At 42.2% G+C, this 15,949-nt stretch overlaps 1 protein-coding gene across 2 annotated transcripts in view; it reads left to right on the top strand.

The window, feature by feature from the left end:
• Positions 1 to 2,663: 2,663 nt before the first annotated feature.
• LOC103463819 (leucine-rich repeat-containing protein 16B-like) overlaps positions 2,664 to 15,949 on the top strand; it is a 41,106-nt gene continuing 27,820 nt past the window's right edge. For both annotated transcript variants that reach the window (XM_008407425.2, XM_008407424.2), the window contains exons 1-9: positions 2,664 to 2,961; positions 8,286 to 8,380; positions 11,718 to 11,768; positions 11,880 to 11,939; positions 12,566 to 12,687; positions 13,111 to 13,205; positions 13,524 to 13,594; positions 13,723 to 13,796; positions 13,874 to 13,949. In XM_008407425.2, coding sequence (XP_008405647.1) covers positions 2,904 to 2,961; positions 8,286 to 8,380; positions 11,718 to 11,768; positions 11,880 to 11,939; positions 12,566 to 12,687; positions 13,111 to 13,205; positions 13,524 to 13,594; positions 13,723 to 13,796; positions 13,874 to 13,949 — 702 coding nt within the window. In that variant the 5' untranslated portion in view covers positions 2,664 to 2,903. The remainder of the gene's footprint in view (positions 2,962 to 8,285; positions 8,381 to 11,717; positions 11,769 to 11,879; positions 11,940 to 12,565; positions 12,688 to 13,110; positions 13,206 to 13,523; positions 13,595 to 13,722; positions 13,797 to 13,873; positions 13,950 to 15,949) is intronic.

Genomic DNA, 15,949 nt, shown 5'->3' with positions numbered 1-15,949 from the left:
AATTTGAAAGCAGTCATTTTAAAAAATTGATATAGCTACCAAATAAAATCCCACTAAGATTCAATGACGTGACAAAATGATAAAAAACCCATTGTGAGGTATTGTATTCAGATAAAGATAAGCCTCTGTTCCTGTGATGTTGATTGTTGTTTTGTTTCTTTTGGATCCTTCCATAAAACAGATGTCTACTGAAAACGTTAATGCACATGAATAAGGCATTGAGTGAACAATAAACCTAGGCGAAATGAAAGGCAACAATTTTCCGAAGCTGACAAAAAGTCTGCTTGTTGCAATAACTTCGGTATGAAACCGTCTGCCTTGTTGCATTACAAAAACAACTGAATGTTTACCTTTATTGCAGTGTTATTTTATCGATACAGCATCAACGCCATTCATCAGGGCCGACATTTTTATTTTTGAGATCGAGGCCAAAAGGATTTTTCCTGTTCCTCTAGGAAAAACTCAAAGATTTTAACTTCAATAGGGCTGCATTAAATACATTATTTCCCCTCACTCATGTATCCTGTACCATATATTATTTGATTTATCTTCCTTCAAACCCAATATCTTCCTCGTGTTGAGCATTTCTCCACGGATGCTTTTCACAAAATTTCAAACATCCTTTCTTGTACTTATCAGCTCGGATACTCTTGGTCACAAGCTAGCTGTACTGGTTTATTGGAGTACTGAGCATGTCAACACTCAAAGTCAAAATATTCAATATAATTTTTGACGAGTCCATCAAAGTCCATCAAAGTCCACACACATTTACAGAAACAAACTGGCAACTTTCAAACCATAAACCAGGGAGGTTTATGACCACAAGCTGCTATTGTTTATGATTTATGCATTTCTGTGTTTGGTGTGTGTAAAATTCTTGAAAAGCTTTGTTTTTTTTTTTGCACTATTTAAGTGCGTTATTTAATTGTAGTTCCTTTACAACAGGTTCTGTGATCTACGGTATTTTAAAGCATTTGTTTAAAATGCCTCTTGAGGCCCCTTTTTAAGCTGTACTCTTTGAAAAACTGACGTTTCAGTCTCTTAAGTTAAAATCAACCTTGGCTACACGCACTAGTTTGATAACTTTGTGTCTAAAATCTACAGGGAGCTCACTGGTATTCGTTTTGCACCGTTTTTAGGAAAAGAAACGCTTAGCTGGCAAAGTAAGATCCATGTGCATGACAGGATTAAGATTTCCCATCACACCATTACATTACAGCAACCACTGAACTATTAATCATGCCTCCCGCCCGCAGCAAATAACGTCATTGCTTAATATTTTCTTCTATTCCACGGCAGGTTTATTTAACATAATTTAGTCTGTATCTCAACCTTAATACAGGTTCTTATGGCAATGTGCCATGTTGAAGCATTTGGATTATAAATTTCTTGATGTACCACTCGGTCTCGAGCAAATGACAAATATTTACTGCGAACACACCAGGGCCTCTCTCCATCAACGTCACGGGTACGTCCGAATGAAGCATAAAATTGACCTATGTCTGAGACGCCATAAGTCATGCATTTAAGAACCTTTACGTCAACAGATAAAGCCATCAGTGTGATGTGTCCCATATCAGAAAAACGTCCTTTAGTCTGGCCTCCTGCATGTAAGAGATGCACATTTTGTAGCAGAGTTATCGGGTTAGCATGCCGTCGAAAACAAGAGGCGCGCCTAAACTACCATCATCCCAGCCTGATTAATGTCTTCTGTCATTAGCGTTAGCATATTAGCAGCTAACAGTATAGGTTCCAGATGCTTTAGTTACTGGGTCTGTTTTATTTCTCTTTTACTTCAATTAACGCTAAATAACACAGCCACCATGATCAGAGACAAAAATAAAAAGATAAGACAAGTTATTAATAATCTATCTGATGTCAACTCTGGTCCACCGTTAGCTGCTTCCCAAATATTTCAGATGTGAAGGATTTTCTTTAGATTAGTAGATTTTGCTCTGCTAGACGATAATTAACATGTTTAGCACAGGAAACAAGAGGTTTAAATAAAATAAATTCAGATAAATCAGGACTAATTTTTAAATTGTTCATCTTACTGATGTTGTCTCCTCCTGCTCTCCACTATTTGCAATCATCTTACTTTTTGCTCTGCCATAGAAAGTACCCCTGTTGCAGTGATTCTATATTTAGACGTTTATTTTTTTCCTTTGTGGATAGAGTTAATGGTGGTGCTTTCGCAGCTGGTATTGATTTCATTGGATGAAAATGGACTCTATTTAATTGCATATCACTAGAACCTATTTGTCTTGTCTGTCCCGAGAGGTTTTTAATTGTAACATTTTTGTTACAATTAAAAATGTTACAATTAAACATTTTTTAATTGTAACATTAAAAATGTTACAATTAACATGTTTAATGTTACAATTGGCAGGTGGATTTTATATACAGAATTCTGGCCACTTCTTCCCAAAACTTCATGGAGGCGCCCCACCAAAAATGTGAATTTACGCATTATGTAGATATTTTTGTTTTTAATTGCCTCCTCCTGTTCTCATTCCTTCTCCTTTCCAATTAAATTCCCAACTTCAGGCCAGTGTCTGTTCTCACAGGTATCCACAGCAGCCTGCTCATGGCTCAGTGATCCCCGCCTCCTCCTCCTTCTTCTCCTCACCACCACCATCATCATCACCATTATTCATCCCTCCACCACCTCCCCTTTCTCTTACATCCCAGTCTCCCCAGGTTCTCTTCCAGGAAGCGGCCAGTCGGATGCTCTGCTGGAATGCCTGGGAGAGAGAGCATCCTCACAGTCCGTTGATAGAGAGAGAGGGAGGGAGAGAGAGGAAGGGAGGGAGGGAGGGCAGGAGAGAAAGAAAGAGAGAGGTCCAGCGGGGAAGAGGTGGAGGAGAGAGGAAGCGGGGTGGCGGTAGGAGAGAGGAGCAGACATGGCTTCTAAAGAGATCTCAGCCTTTGGTTTCGTCAGTGTGACCAAGGATATGACAGGTGGGTCCTCTCCGTTGTTTAGCTCCTGAAATGATGCCCCTCGTGCGGCCGGGGCGCGCGTGCGGTCAGTTCTCGGGATGCTTTTCTTTTTTTTTTCTCCCCTCCGCGCGGCTGTCGGAGGCTGAGACCGAGCCGACGCATCGGATGCTCGTCATGAGCTACACCTTCATGTTTTGTCCCGAAGCTTTCCGGGGCTGGCGGTTTCATTATCAGGGCATGGGGAAGTAATAATTGATGTGACGGCGAATCGTTCACAGCGTAGAAGACAGATGATGCTTTTCTTTAAGTGAGCCCTTCTTACAGGATGAGGCAGTAGAAAAAATTAAATAATAATAATAATAATAATAATAATAATAACAAGCCTTAGGCCAGAGAGGGGAAAAAAGGGGCGTTGTGGAAATTACGGTTTGCACTCATGGATGTTGTTTCCCTGCACGTTTTTACTGATGCATCTTTTCCAGTGCGATTTTCCACTGTAGCCGCATGTCTCTGTAGTAATGGGTGTTATTTCTATTTTTGCGACTCGTTTATGTTTGTTTCGTGCACGCAAAGTGCAGAAAAGAGGATCCTGACCGAGCAGATGTTCACCGTACCTTACCAAGAAGAAGAAGGGATATAAAAAAAATATGCATACCCTGGACAAATCAAGCGGGGGGCACACAGGATGCTCAAATATTTATTTCTGTCCTCGTCAAACAGCAACAGCTTACATATGTCAAAGTCACAGCTCCGCTCGGATTTCAGTGCTATTGCGCACACGCGCACTCTCGCGCGCGCCGCCTGCACACATGCTCCGGGTGGCAGGGACTCTGCTGCTGAGTTAATTACTCGTAATGGCTCTATTAGGCGCTCTGTGATGATTAATCCGGTGGAATCCCCGCTCCCGCGTTCAGTCACCTGCCGGGCTGCACCGCCCCCTGCAGCCCCGCCTGCGCTCTCTGTCAGGAGAGGCACCTGGTGGCCTGCGGACCCGCACAAGGTCACCGGGAAGCAGCTGAAGTTACAAATATGGATGGACTGTTTGTACAGAGGTGCGGTGAACAGAGAGTAATGCGTGTATTACGGGAGATCTTTTTTTTTTCTCTGTGTGTATATGTTTTAAAGTAACAGTTTAAATATTACTTTCACTAAAAGTTTTAATGACACTTCAAATGAATATATCTAAAAGGCCTTAGAATACACTGTCTTACACTGAGTGAACTAGTTTTAAATGAAGAACCCTCAAGTATGTAATTGTTATAAAAATAATGTTTTTTGCTGTTGTTTTTTATTATTATTCTTGTATTGATATGTCTTTATGTTGTTTTTATTTATTTTTTCTACCACAGGAAGTTATATGGTTTACACGAGTTGAAATTAGCTGAGCATTTGTGGCAGATTGTAGCAAATCATGTAGCAAGGGGGAGGGTGTAAGCAGCACATACATGAGGTTGATTCATAGCTCTAATGTCTTCCTCCTGGCTCTGATGGTTGTTTCTGACTGAGTGGTGTATTTCTGTAGATAGCAGTAGGATCTCAGAGGAGCTTGGTCTTTTTTCACAGATTTTCTGTCTCGTTATTATGGCAATTTTAACTAATATGTTAAAAACAAACAACTTTTTTTTATACTGAGGCTTTGATTGATCTCTAAATAGTTTTTTAGAAAGGTAAGTTTGTAATTTATATTTCTCTGTCCTGAATTGGATGGATGGATTGATGGAGTATAAATTTGCTGTAGATGGATGTTTTATCCTGACTCCTCTCTCATGCTCGCTCTCTCCCACTTATCCCACAAGATTTCGTCTTTAGTAGCTGTAATGATCAATTTTCTAACCCAAATCAATCATTTGTAAATTGATTTGGCCACACGTTGCAGATTGTAATCCTGCTGAAAGATGCAGTGGAAGAAGCAAGGAGAATTTTAATCTTTTCAAAAATTGGCTGGTATCTCAAAAAGGTTGCGGTGCCATGCACTCTCACAAGGTTTTCGGTGACATTGAAAAAAGAAACTATAACTTTACATGCATGGGAAACTTTCCCCACACATTATTTCTTGATTTTACACCAAACCTCTCAGGAGTGTTCGTTGCCTCAAAGTTTGATCTTAGTTACAACCTCCTGCAGAGGTTAGCAAACTTAGCATATTTTTCTGACATGCCTTCCAGACAACCAATATAGAGTGTATGTACTGGTTGTCATGGAGACTTAGTGACCCTAAGATGCCACTCTTTGCTGCAGATTTCTCACTGTGAGTTTTTTTTTAATTTTTATTTTGCATCCTGCTCACTTTGTGTGATGGCAAGATATCTCCTGACCCAACACAGTGGTCTGTTGCTAAAAGACGAGCCTCTGAGTTATATCATATTTATCCTCCAGGAAAATGTGTAAATGACTAATTAGAAGCCAATATATAGTCGGTTCAGCTACATTTATTTCAATTAGATCGTTTGCTGCAGCAACAATTGTTCCACTTGTGGTGGGACATTTTTACCCAATGAATAAATCACCCTAAGTTAAAGCTTGCATTTTTTTCCAGTAAGATTATGCTACTGCAATAAAAGATGTACTTCTCTTAAGATTTATGTTATCTTTCCTAGGGACGCCAACAGATTCATCCGCATCAGTGTGTATACGTACATAAAGCAGTTGACAAAGCAGAGTAGGAAAACGTAGAGTGCGGTGCACTCTGCAGGAAATGGGATAAAGTTCTTGATGCAAAACATCAACAATGCTTTTCTTCCCAAAGACTCATTATGCGCCCGAAAGACTTGGCTGTTTCTCAGACTGCATGAACTTCAGAGCCAAATCCCAGAGCCTCCAGCTTTGCTATCGATTTCCTCATAAACTCGTCAGTCGGGATGCTGAGCAGCTACTGTAATTGAGACTCTGAATCATGTAATTCCTTCTAGCGAATGTGTGCTTTTGTGTGCTTCTGTGACAGCGTGCGACTGCTGTGTGCGCTCCCGCCACCCGATGAGTAAAGACGCCGGGTTGGAGCGGCAGGTCATGTGAGCTGTGTATTGTATGTACGATTCAAACCGTGGCGCCGCTGGCTGACCGAATCAGTTCCCTGTGAATCGTGGACGGTGACGCTCTTGAGGTGTCGCGTTTGCCCCCTCACGGAGAAAACAAATTTAATGCATATCCAGAAAGTTTTTCTTTTTTTAAAGAAAAGAAACTCAAAATGCTTTTAGGCCTTCGCCACATCTGTGGCATTATGCTTATTAGTTAGTCAGACATGAATGTTGAAAATTTGATCTTTACCCAAAAATTTGCAGCTACTTTGTGTTTTGCAGCAAAACCAGAGCCGGACCAAGGCATAAATAAACAAACTAAGCCAGTATTTGGGGCCATCAGAACGGCTGGCTGTCTCTTAGGCTGGACAATAAATTAATAACAATATATATGTTATGGTAGAGATGTGAATGTTCAATAGTTTCACAGAACTCTGATCCAGATTTGCTTGTCAATGACCACACAAATATTAGCAAAGCTACAACTGGCTCATTCACTGTGACCAAGTCGTAAACTCAAAATCCGACCTTTCTCCAGTCTGTGAATGCACCACATCAGGGGCTGCTAGTTCAAGGTTACAGAAACACTCTTCGGTGTAGATGCTGTTACAGAAGACTGGCATTCTTCAGAGCTCAGAGATGTAAGAAGCTATAAGAAAGGAAAATGCATTTGGAGGAATAGATTACATTACAGGAATGCAGTACATGTCAGCTAAATCTATTAGTGTGAAGGTCTATTATGTGCTGCTTCTTTCAAGCTTTTTCTGTCAAGAGAATGGGCTAGATTTTGAATTGTTGGCCATTTTAAACGTCCTATACACGCAAACGTAAAATACCAGACAGAATGTCACATATACGACGACTTTTATTTAAATTGTTTTATACTAATATAAGTATATAAGGACCACTCATTCGCTTAGAAGGCTGATTATATATCATCATGACGACATATATTATGTTGTTGCTCTTAAAGAGAAATTGGAATTGACTGAAATCCAAATCAGCAGATTAAATCTTTGACATAGCCTTCTCCACATCCTGTCTGCCACACAGTGTGAATGAAACTGATAGAATTAGATTCCTAATAGTTTTGAAGCATATGTATCATCTTTTTGTTCAGTGTGTCACCTGAAGAGTCACGGTAAACGCAGTAAAATGTCAAGCTTGACACAAGCCTTAGTTATTGTTTGAAGACGTGAATGCAGGTCTGACCTCTCGCTTTGCTGGCTAGTTTAATTAGATTTCATCTTGCACCGTCACATTGTCCCTTTATTTGTATTTTGGCCCAGTTGTTTTAGCCTTAAGTGTGTACGCTTTTAGTTTTCTAAATGTTTTTAGCCACGTATTCCTGTGGGCAATCCGGCTGAATTAAAACCAGCGAGTGGAGACAGCAGAGTCTTCAAATAATCCTGCACAGTAAACATTCTGTCTCATTTTCGGCTCAACAAAAATAATACCGCTGCTGTTGGAAATGCAAGTGTCTCTACAGTGTAGAGGCTGCGTTGGTACTAGACAGTAAGGTGATTTAGCAAACATAATATGCACCGGAAAGATTGAAAGATCGCATGTTTTAACCTTTTTAGGCATTTTGTCACGTTTCAGCCACAATCGTCCATGTATTGTTATGGAGTTTTATTTGATAGGCCAATACAAAGTAACTGTAATGGTGATATGTAGTGAGGCATTAGGCATAGTTTTAATTTTTTACAAATTAAAATCTGGAAAGACTTGCATACATTAGGGTCCAGCGCCTGTGAGTCAACCAGACTGGAAGGAGATCATATGTGAACAGTCATTTTCAAGTTTTGCTAAAAATGTTGAACTCTTTACAGGTCTGGACTTTGACTGGGCCATTCTAATCTACAGCGATGCTCTGGTCTGAACTCTTTCTACAGTAAATTTAGCTGTGTGTTTTGTATTGCGGGAAGGTGAACGTCTATCCCCAGTCACAAATCTTTTGCAGCCTCTAACAGCTTTTCTTCGAGGATTGCTCTTTATTTATCACAGACCAACTCAGCTTTCCTGACCCTGTTTAAGAAAATATAGTGTGTGGAGTGTTAGTTTTATACCATTTTAGTATTGTGGTCTCGTATTTAGTGACTTTTAAAGCCAATTGGTTACCATTGATTTGATTTAGGGGAGTCAGATTAAAAGGGGCTGAATACAAAGTGCATGCCACACTTAACAACCACACTTCACAGCTGCTAAAATACTTTGAAAAATGTCATTGCAACTGTATAAATGTACCAAATATGGAGTTTATCTCAACTAAATGTCTAATGACTCAAAATTTTAATAATATATTTGTTTGTTTCTTGGTTTTACTGACAGAGAGCATCCGGAAGATTATCGACAAATCATCCATCAAGTTCATTTGTAGCATTAAGCTTGACACCAAAAACGGCAAAACAGAGGACAGGATTCTGGTAAGCTGCCTTTCTTCTCCCATCTGCACCGACTTAATGGGCCTTTTCTTTTAACTCTTGTTGTCTGAAGCCGAGCAGCATTACCACCACATATATATACCATGTATGTTCTGCGTCTTTGAAGTCCGGTCCTGCTGGGTCTCTGTCAAAGTGCTGATAGCTCCGCCGGCATTATAGCAGCTCCTTGCAGTTTACCAGCCAGAGCAAGCGCCTTGCTTCTCCGGTCAGATGCTAACTGCATTAGGGCCGGTGTCCCACATCAGCAGGCGCTGTTGGCAGCCTGGCAGGATAAATATTGGATCTGCAGCGTCTGTGGAAGCGCCTATGGATCCCCTCTGTGTCTGTGAGGCACAAAGTGGAAGCAGTGGGGGTGCTTAGCAGCCTTTGATTCTGGGGTTCTTTCATCAGAGAATATGGGGCAGAGAAGGAAATCTCTGCTGGAGCGAGGGGAAGCTGAGCCAGCTATCCAAATAAAATCTGGGGCAGCTATCCTCTCACACCGCGGAACCAGAACTCGGACCGGACCGAGGATGAATGCCGCCTTTTTTGCGAGACGCGGTCCTCCTCCTCCGCCTTGCAGGGCGAGGTGGAAGGGCGTTCGCAGGCATATCGCAGACACACACGGCTCACAGAGGCGTTTTACTGCGGTACAATCAGAGCCGTTTCCCTCCTGTTTATCAGGGACTCATGTTGCTTCTTCAATCCTTCCTTGAGCAAATGAGCTTCTTCGTCTTGGCATCTCAAAGCTTCACTCAATGGACACTTTAATGAATAATCGTGTGGCGAGAATGGGCAGTTGGGAGAGTTTCGGCGTGCACAGCTTTTGATATTCAGACTCTTTGATTTCTGTATTTGCCACAAAAAAAAAACATATTTCCCCATAATCTCTTTCCAATCCCTGTCTCATTTACTGCGTCCTCTCAAAAGCTAAACTGGAAGGCGAGGGGTTCTCACTCCTGCTGGGCGCACACAGAAGACAGAAGAAAAAAAAAAAAGATTGGACGCTGATCAAATGCACTGGCCTGGCATTTGGCACAGGAAAAGGAAGGATAAATGTGTTTATATTTCATTAAGATAGGGAGTTTTAAGGAAGGTAGGACGCCAGCTAGCCAGCTTGTGGAGTGGATGCATGTTTCAGGATGGGATCAGTGGTTTCCCTCCATCACCACAAGTCACGTTAATTCATTTCTGACACAAGCTTCCTCTGAACATTCAGACCTAAAAAGAAGAAGATTAGAATATCAGTCCGGCAGCAGAGTTTTACAACGTCATAAGCATGATGAATGTACTTTTGATGCAAAATGCTCAGATAAGAGTCTCTCTCGCCTGCTGCCTCAGCATGATTTACCTCTATTTACTCGTACGCACTCTCTTAACAGCCCGCTGTAACCCAGACTCATCACCGTAATGTGATCCAATCTGGTCTTTCTAATCAACTCCTTCAGACAGCCTTTGAAGCGAGCCGCAGATTCCTCCCCTCCCACCTAGCGCCGCTCCAGCCTCACCCCACCCAGCGCTCCTTCTCTCCATCTCACAGGCACATTTTGCTGTGTGGGTGTAAAAGGGCTGTCAGTGCACGCTTCCGACAGACCTGTGTCAAGCTCCTCTCAACGAAAAAAACAAGAGAGCAGAGCACGAGAACACTAAACTTAATTACCGCTCTTCGCCGGGGATAGACAGCGTGGGGTCGATTTGGGTGTGGGTCGGCATGCTTTGTCCTGCAGTAGGGGGGTGGAAAGGGTATTTTAAGCGGGGGACCGTCCGAGAGAATAGAGTAAATGATTGGAAGCGACGGAGCAGAAGAGGAGAAGAGACGTAGCAGAGGGCAGGACTCAGGGGCTGGCGGCAAGCAACAAAATGCCAAAGAATCACTCCCCTTTGTTTGCCTCGATGAAGCGAGACACACTGACTTTATTCTTTTGGAAAGGTGTGTTTGCAAATATAGAAGCTCCGTCTCTCAGAGGCTTGATCGCATTTGGACCGGAGGGTTCATTACGCAAACGTGTTTCGCAGAAGTCTTCAGTCAATAGCTGCAGACCTCATTATTTCCATGGCCAAGCAGCTTCAGTCACCGTCAGACGCGGTGGTGTAAACCTGCTGCCACTGGACTCTAGAGCAATGGAGATGTGTTCTCTGGACAAATAACCAATCACGCCTCTCTGTCTGGCAATCTAAGGGATGGGTCTGAATCTGTGAAAACGACTTTTGCCTGACTCGCTTGTCTCAAGGTGAAAGGTTTGGTTCAGAAGGGATAATCCTGTTTCTCAGGAGTTGATCTTGGACTCCAGTGAAAAGACGTCTTAATGCTTCAGCATACCAAGGCATCTTACACCACTTTATGCTTTGGAAATAGTTAGAAGATGGTGAGTTTGCGGTGAAGAACCTGATTGGTCAGAAGTCCTGACCTCGACCTGATCCAGCGTTTTTGGGGTGGATTGGAGTGGAAACTGCAAGCCGTCTCATCGAACATCGATACTGACCTGGAGGAATGCTGAGATTTTTCCTGTCAACCTGGTTATTGCCCTTCAAAGAGGAGTTGCAGCTGTTACTGCAGCTAACAGTGAGCCAGACACCCGATTAAAGTCTTTGTAATAAGAATGGGCCGTCATTAAAGTTCATATGTTTGTTTATTGGCAAGTGGCACAATACACTTGGCGATGTAGAGTATATCCTGAAGCTCATGAATGCCTCTGCAAGGCACAGAGGAGCTTCGGTCATTCATACAGACGGAGGAGCGAGTTGTGTTCTTCCATGTACACACTCTATAAATTTGCATTGATCTAAAAACAGTAATCTGGCATTCTGACACTGCATAATCAGATTTACTATTTTTAGCACAAATGCATTGGCTTGATGGTTGGAGGAAGACGTTTTTTTTTTTTTTTTTTTTTTTTTTTTTTTTTTTTCAGTTCTGAATTTTTTTTAGTTCTTCCCTGGGGAGAAATACACAAACCAAATTTGGTCACTGTGCCCACCAGGAGTGGCTTTTCTCAAAATAAACACACATGCCACTTTTCTTTTTTTTTTTTTTTTTGCAGCAAAATCAATGTAAAGCTAATAGAATCACATCCGGTCTTTGCAGCAGCGTGTAAAAAAATATATGTATATATACTGTAAGGCTTTGCCGTTTCTCAGCCTGCATCACAGGATGTTGAAGTGTCACTGACATTGAAGAGCTTTTAGCTGGATCGATACAAGAGCATATGCTTCCTATCATTACCATGGAAACTCCTCGGACCGTTTCCTCCCTGTGCGGAGCGTGAATGTGCAGCGAACCTTTCCACAATCTTCATTCAATCTAATTTGCTTTATTTCTTCTTTTTTTTTTTTTTGTAAGGTCCTCGCAACATGGCGTCTCTATTTCCTGGCTCCAAAGATTCCAGCTAAGGTGCTTCTTACTGCTTTCTCAAATAAATATTCAGTGTGAGGTCTTTTTTTTTTTTTTTAGCTTCATTTCCAACCGGAGTCATTACTTTCTGAAATGTATCTTTGACAACAGGTAGAAACCACTTTCAACTTCTTGGAGATTCGAGCTTTGAATTCTCACCCTGATCACCAGGTGAGTGAACCACACTCTGCTTTTCTCTCTCTCTCTCTCTCTCTCTCTCTCTCTCTCTTTCTCCACAATACTGCCACTGCTGTTTGTGTCTGTGTTCACACTTACATCACGCTGGCCTTCAAGGCAGAACTACGTCAGTTACCTGGAAAATACAGAGACTTCTTTGTATTTTTTGTGGAGGAATGTGATTAAACTTTTTTTTATTATTATTTCTTCATTTGTTTCCAAATTTAGTGATTTTTTCTTTTTCTTCCATAAAGTCTCAGCTCGTTCCTCCATTGCTCGCTTTGAGGCTGAGTGCTTGATGGTTGATTTTTAGACTCCACTCAGGAGGGGGGAGAGGGGGGAGTGAGAGGGAAGAGCTGTTTTGACATGCAGCAAGCAGCGCAGTGTGTAGCGCCGTGTGAAAAGTGTTTATAATATTTCCATTGTAACTTGCTACAAAATAAGTAATGAAAATGTTCTGGTTTGTCGGTGCTGAGTGAAAGACAAGGAAAAGCTTACAAATCGTACACGGATTCTCACAGCTGGAAGTGGCTCGAGATTTTGGATTGTTGGGGGAAAAAAAACTTTTCTTTTTAATTATGCATTTTTGTATTTTGTTTTTCTCGCATTTTTTTGTGCAGGTTATTATCGACACCGACAAGACTGGTTACACCCTGAGGTTCGAGTCCCGCGAACACCTCAATCATGTGGTCAGCCATATTAATTTCGCCCTGTCGCGAATATTCAACAACTCCATCTTTGCGTAAGTACTCCCGTCCTGAAAGAGAAAATCTGAGCTAGTCGTCACCAGACATGGGCCGGCCAGAGACTCCCACAGAATGAGAAACTGTGGTCACTGATATTTCTACCCAAAATATGTGTGACCATAGACTAATCAAGGAAAATAATGACACAAATCAGAGAATAACCGCCCAGATTAAAGAAAAAATTTATATACACCTGAATCGGTGCATCTCTGATAGTTGGGGCTAGGAGATATTGGCAGTTTTGAAACTGTGACTTTTCAAAACCGGAGTATATCTCAATACCAGCCCATGCCTAGTCACCACACGTCTGCGCATCGTTTGATATACCAGAGCACTGAAGACGCATGACCTTTATTTGCACAATTATCAAAAAGATAGACGAGCCCATACAGTATCTGTGTTTCTTTGTGTGCTGGCAGCCCGTCCATCTGTCACTCAGACAGCGACCTTTCGGAGGGCAGCAGGAAATATTCGCCCAGCTCGGAGACTTCAGTGGAAACCCAGAGGGCCTGTGGTAAATACAGACGTTATCATCAAGCGGGAGAATTTGCACACCGGCAAAAAACACGTAGAGACGCACACACGGCGACGCGAGCAAGTGTCGACGGCTTTGGCAGGCTCAAGAGGAAGCTGGCAGACGCACACTTCAGCATCGCTCTCCCAGATGTTCTCTTTAAAGCCGCTGCCTAAATGAAAGATTGATAATTGGGACGAATGTTTGCATGTGCATTTTCTCCTTTATGGCTGAAAGAAGCAGCTGTTCACATCATTCCTCATTTTTTTTCTTTTGCTGCTCTCTCTTGTTTGTTTTCCTCCCGCCTGCCTCCCTCAGGAGGCTTCTCAGAGACCTACGCTGCTCTGTGCGACTATAATGGCATCAGCTGCAAGGAGGAAGTGCAGTGGGTAAGAGCTGTGGGACTGTGTCGGTGCCACTGTGAGTGCTTTTAGTATTACATACTGTATGGCGCCGAGCGCAAAATGAGTGGTCGTACATTGCAGACAAAGAGGCTCACGGGTAAAATTGCTCCTAGGATGTGGACACTATCTATCACTCCCAGGACAGCCGAGAGTTTAACCTGCTGGACTTCAGCCACTTGGAGAGCAGGTCGGTGACAAAAGATGACAGAGAGCTTTAGACTCTAAAGTACGACGCTCCGTTTATGCCGTTTTCGTCTTTTCCAGGGATTTGGCGGTGATTGTTGCATCCATGGCATATAACACCTGGTTCACCAAACTGTACTGCAGAGACCTTCGCATAGTAAGTGTGTTGGAGTTAAGCTGCATTCAGCTGTTTTAATATTCATAGGTCAATCAATCTTATATATAACCTTTAAAATAAGTAGATGATCCTTCTCTGGGGAGTGATTTCTATTACAGGGAAAGTTGATTTTTGTGCATTTCTGTCAGGATTACATTTTATTTAACAAAAATGCAAAGAGGGCGACAGGCACCTGAATGTGTGGGTTCACATTGGCCGCTCTGGGTTTCTCACAAAGACCAAAAACATGACCAGCTGCGTTTCCACTCACCATAAAATTGTGCAAATTGGGGGAGAAAAATGAATTTGCTTAATGGAAATATTGAAAAAACTCAAGTTGTTCTATAAAAGGTAGTTGGGCTTGTATGATAGATGTATTTCGCAAAACTGCAATAGAAACACGTTTCTCGCATCACACGATCATGTGATCAACAGCTGGGTGTTACTACTGACAGAAACAACAGAAATGACAACAGAAAGTAGTCTAATTTGTGTTTTTATTTTTTTTACAATGTGCAGCTGGCTCCACCAGATCTCTCGCAACACCGCTCAGTTCAGAAAAAGTTGTGTGTCATTCAAACGTGTTGAATCCATAGCTCTTGTGTAAAATCACAGGCTGCAATTTTCCCAAAGCGGCGCATACAAAGTCGCTCCCAGCCACGATGGGCTTGATGCTCAAACACCTGAATAAAACGGCGACGTCTCCTCTGATTGGCTGATAGATGAAGAAAGCCAGCGCCATGTCTGAGTTATGAACATAACATCATGTTTACATCAGTCACTGCCATGATTTTTAAGGACTTATCGTGTGAAAAAACAAATTCACACCTGATTTTAATTTCACGTCTTCTCTAATGGAAATACCCCAATAGGAAAATAATTTTTTTTGACATTATCAGAATATAGGCAAATATTTTTGCACATTTGTAATGGAAACACAGCTACTTTTAGATAAATTGCTCTGTCTAAATTGCCCTTACGTGTCAATGTGGTTGTTTGTCTCTGTGTTGCCCTGTGACGGACTGGCGACATGTCCAGGGCGAACCCAGCCTTCCTCCCTTAAATAAGGGCAAAAATGCTGTGTTTTTTTTTTCTGTGGTTAGAGTCTAAGCCTGGGTCTCTGCCTAGTTCATTCAGTAGACCTTGAAGTATTGTGCTGCTCCAACCAGAAGGAAACAGAGTTTTGTTTGAAATATTCTCACTCTGAGAAGGTAAAAAGCGGTTTGAGTCTCTAACAATTCTGCTTCGGCCTTGGTGTGACATCGTGCTCTGAAAACACGTGGCAGAAACACCGCTTTCCACTTCTGAGTGCCGAGACAGCAATGGACTGACTATCTGACCGAAGGTAGAGGAGGACAGATCGTTGTCCTACATTGATAATACCGATAACGAGTTGGTATCAGTATCGGATCGATACTAGAGTGGTAAGATCAATACATTAGGTTCAGATTCCATCATGAAATTTTATTTTAATTTGTGTTGCAGTGTCCCAACGCTACATAAAAAAATGATTTTGTTTTGATTTGCTCTCGAATCATAATTTTATTAATTTAGGAAAAAGTGTGGAGAAGCTTTTTTTTCTTCTTTTTTTTCTGTTTAAAGTGTTCTTAAAGTAATTTGTAGACTGATATAAACTCTGTCCAAATTATATCCTACGTTCTAACAAAGTAATTAAAGAAACAACACCTGCAAGTTAATGATGCATCAAACCATCCATCCATCCATCCATTTTCTTCCGCTTATCCGGGGTCGGGTCGCGGGGGCAGCAGCTTCAGAAGGGAGGCCCAGACTTCCCTCTCCCCAGCCACTTCTTCCAGCTCCTCCGGGGGAATCCCAAGGCGTTCCCAGGCCAGCCGAGAGACGTAATCCCTCCAGCGTGTCCTGGGTCTTCCCCGAGGCCTCCTCCCAGTGGGACGTGCCCGGGACACCTCACCAGGGAGGCGTCCAGGAGGCATCCTTACCAGATGCCCGAGCCACCTCAACTGGCTCCTCTCGACGTG

This window comes from Poecilia reticulata, linkage group LG4 (assembly GCF_000633615.1).
Source record: "Poecilia reticulata strain Guanapo linkage group LG4, Guppy_female_1.0+MT, whole genome shotgun sequence".
NCBI classification, from domain to species: domain Eukaryota; kingdom Metazoa; phylum Chordata; class Actinopteri; order Cyprinodontiformes; family Poeciliidae; genus Poecilia; species Poecilia reticulata.
This window is presented reverse-complemented; position numbering and strand designations above follow the sequence as displayed.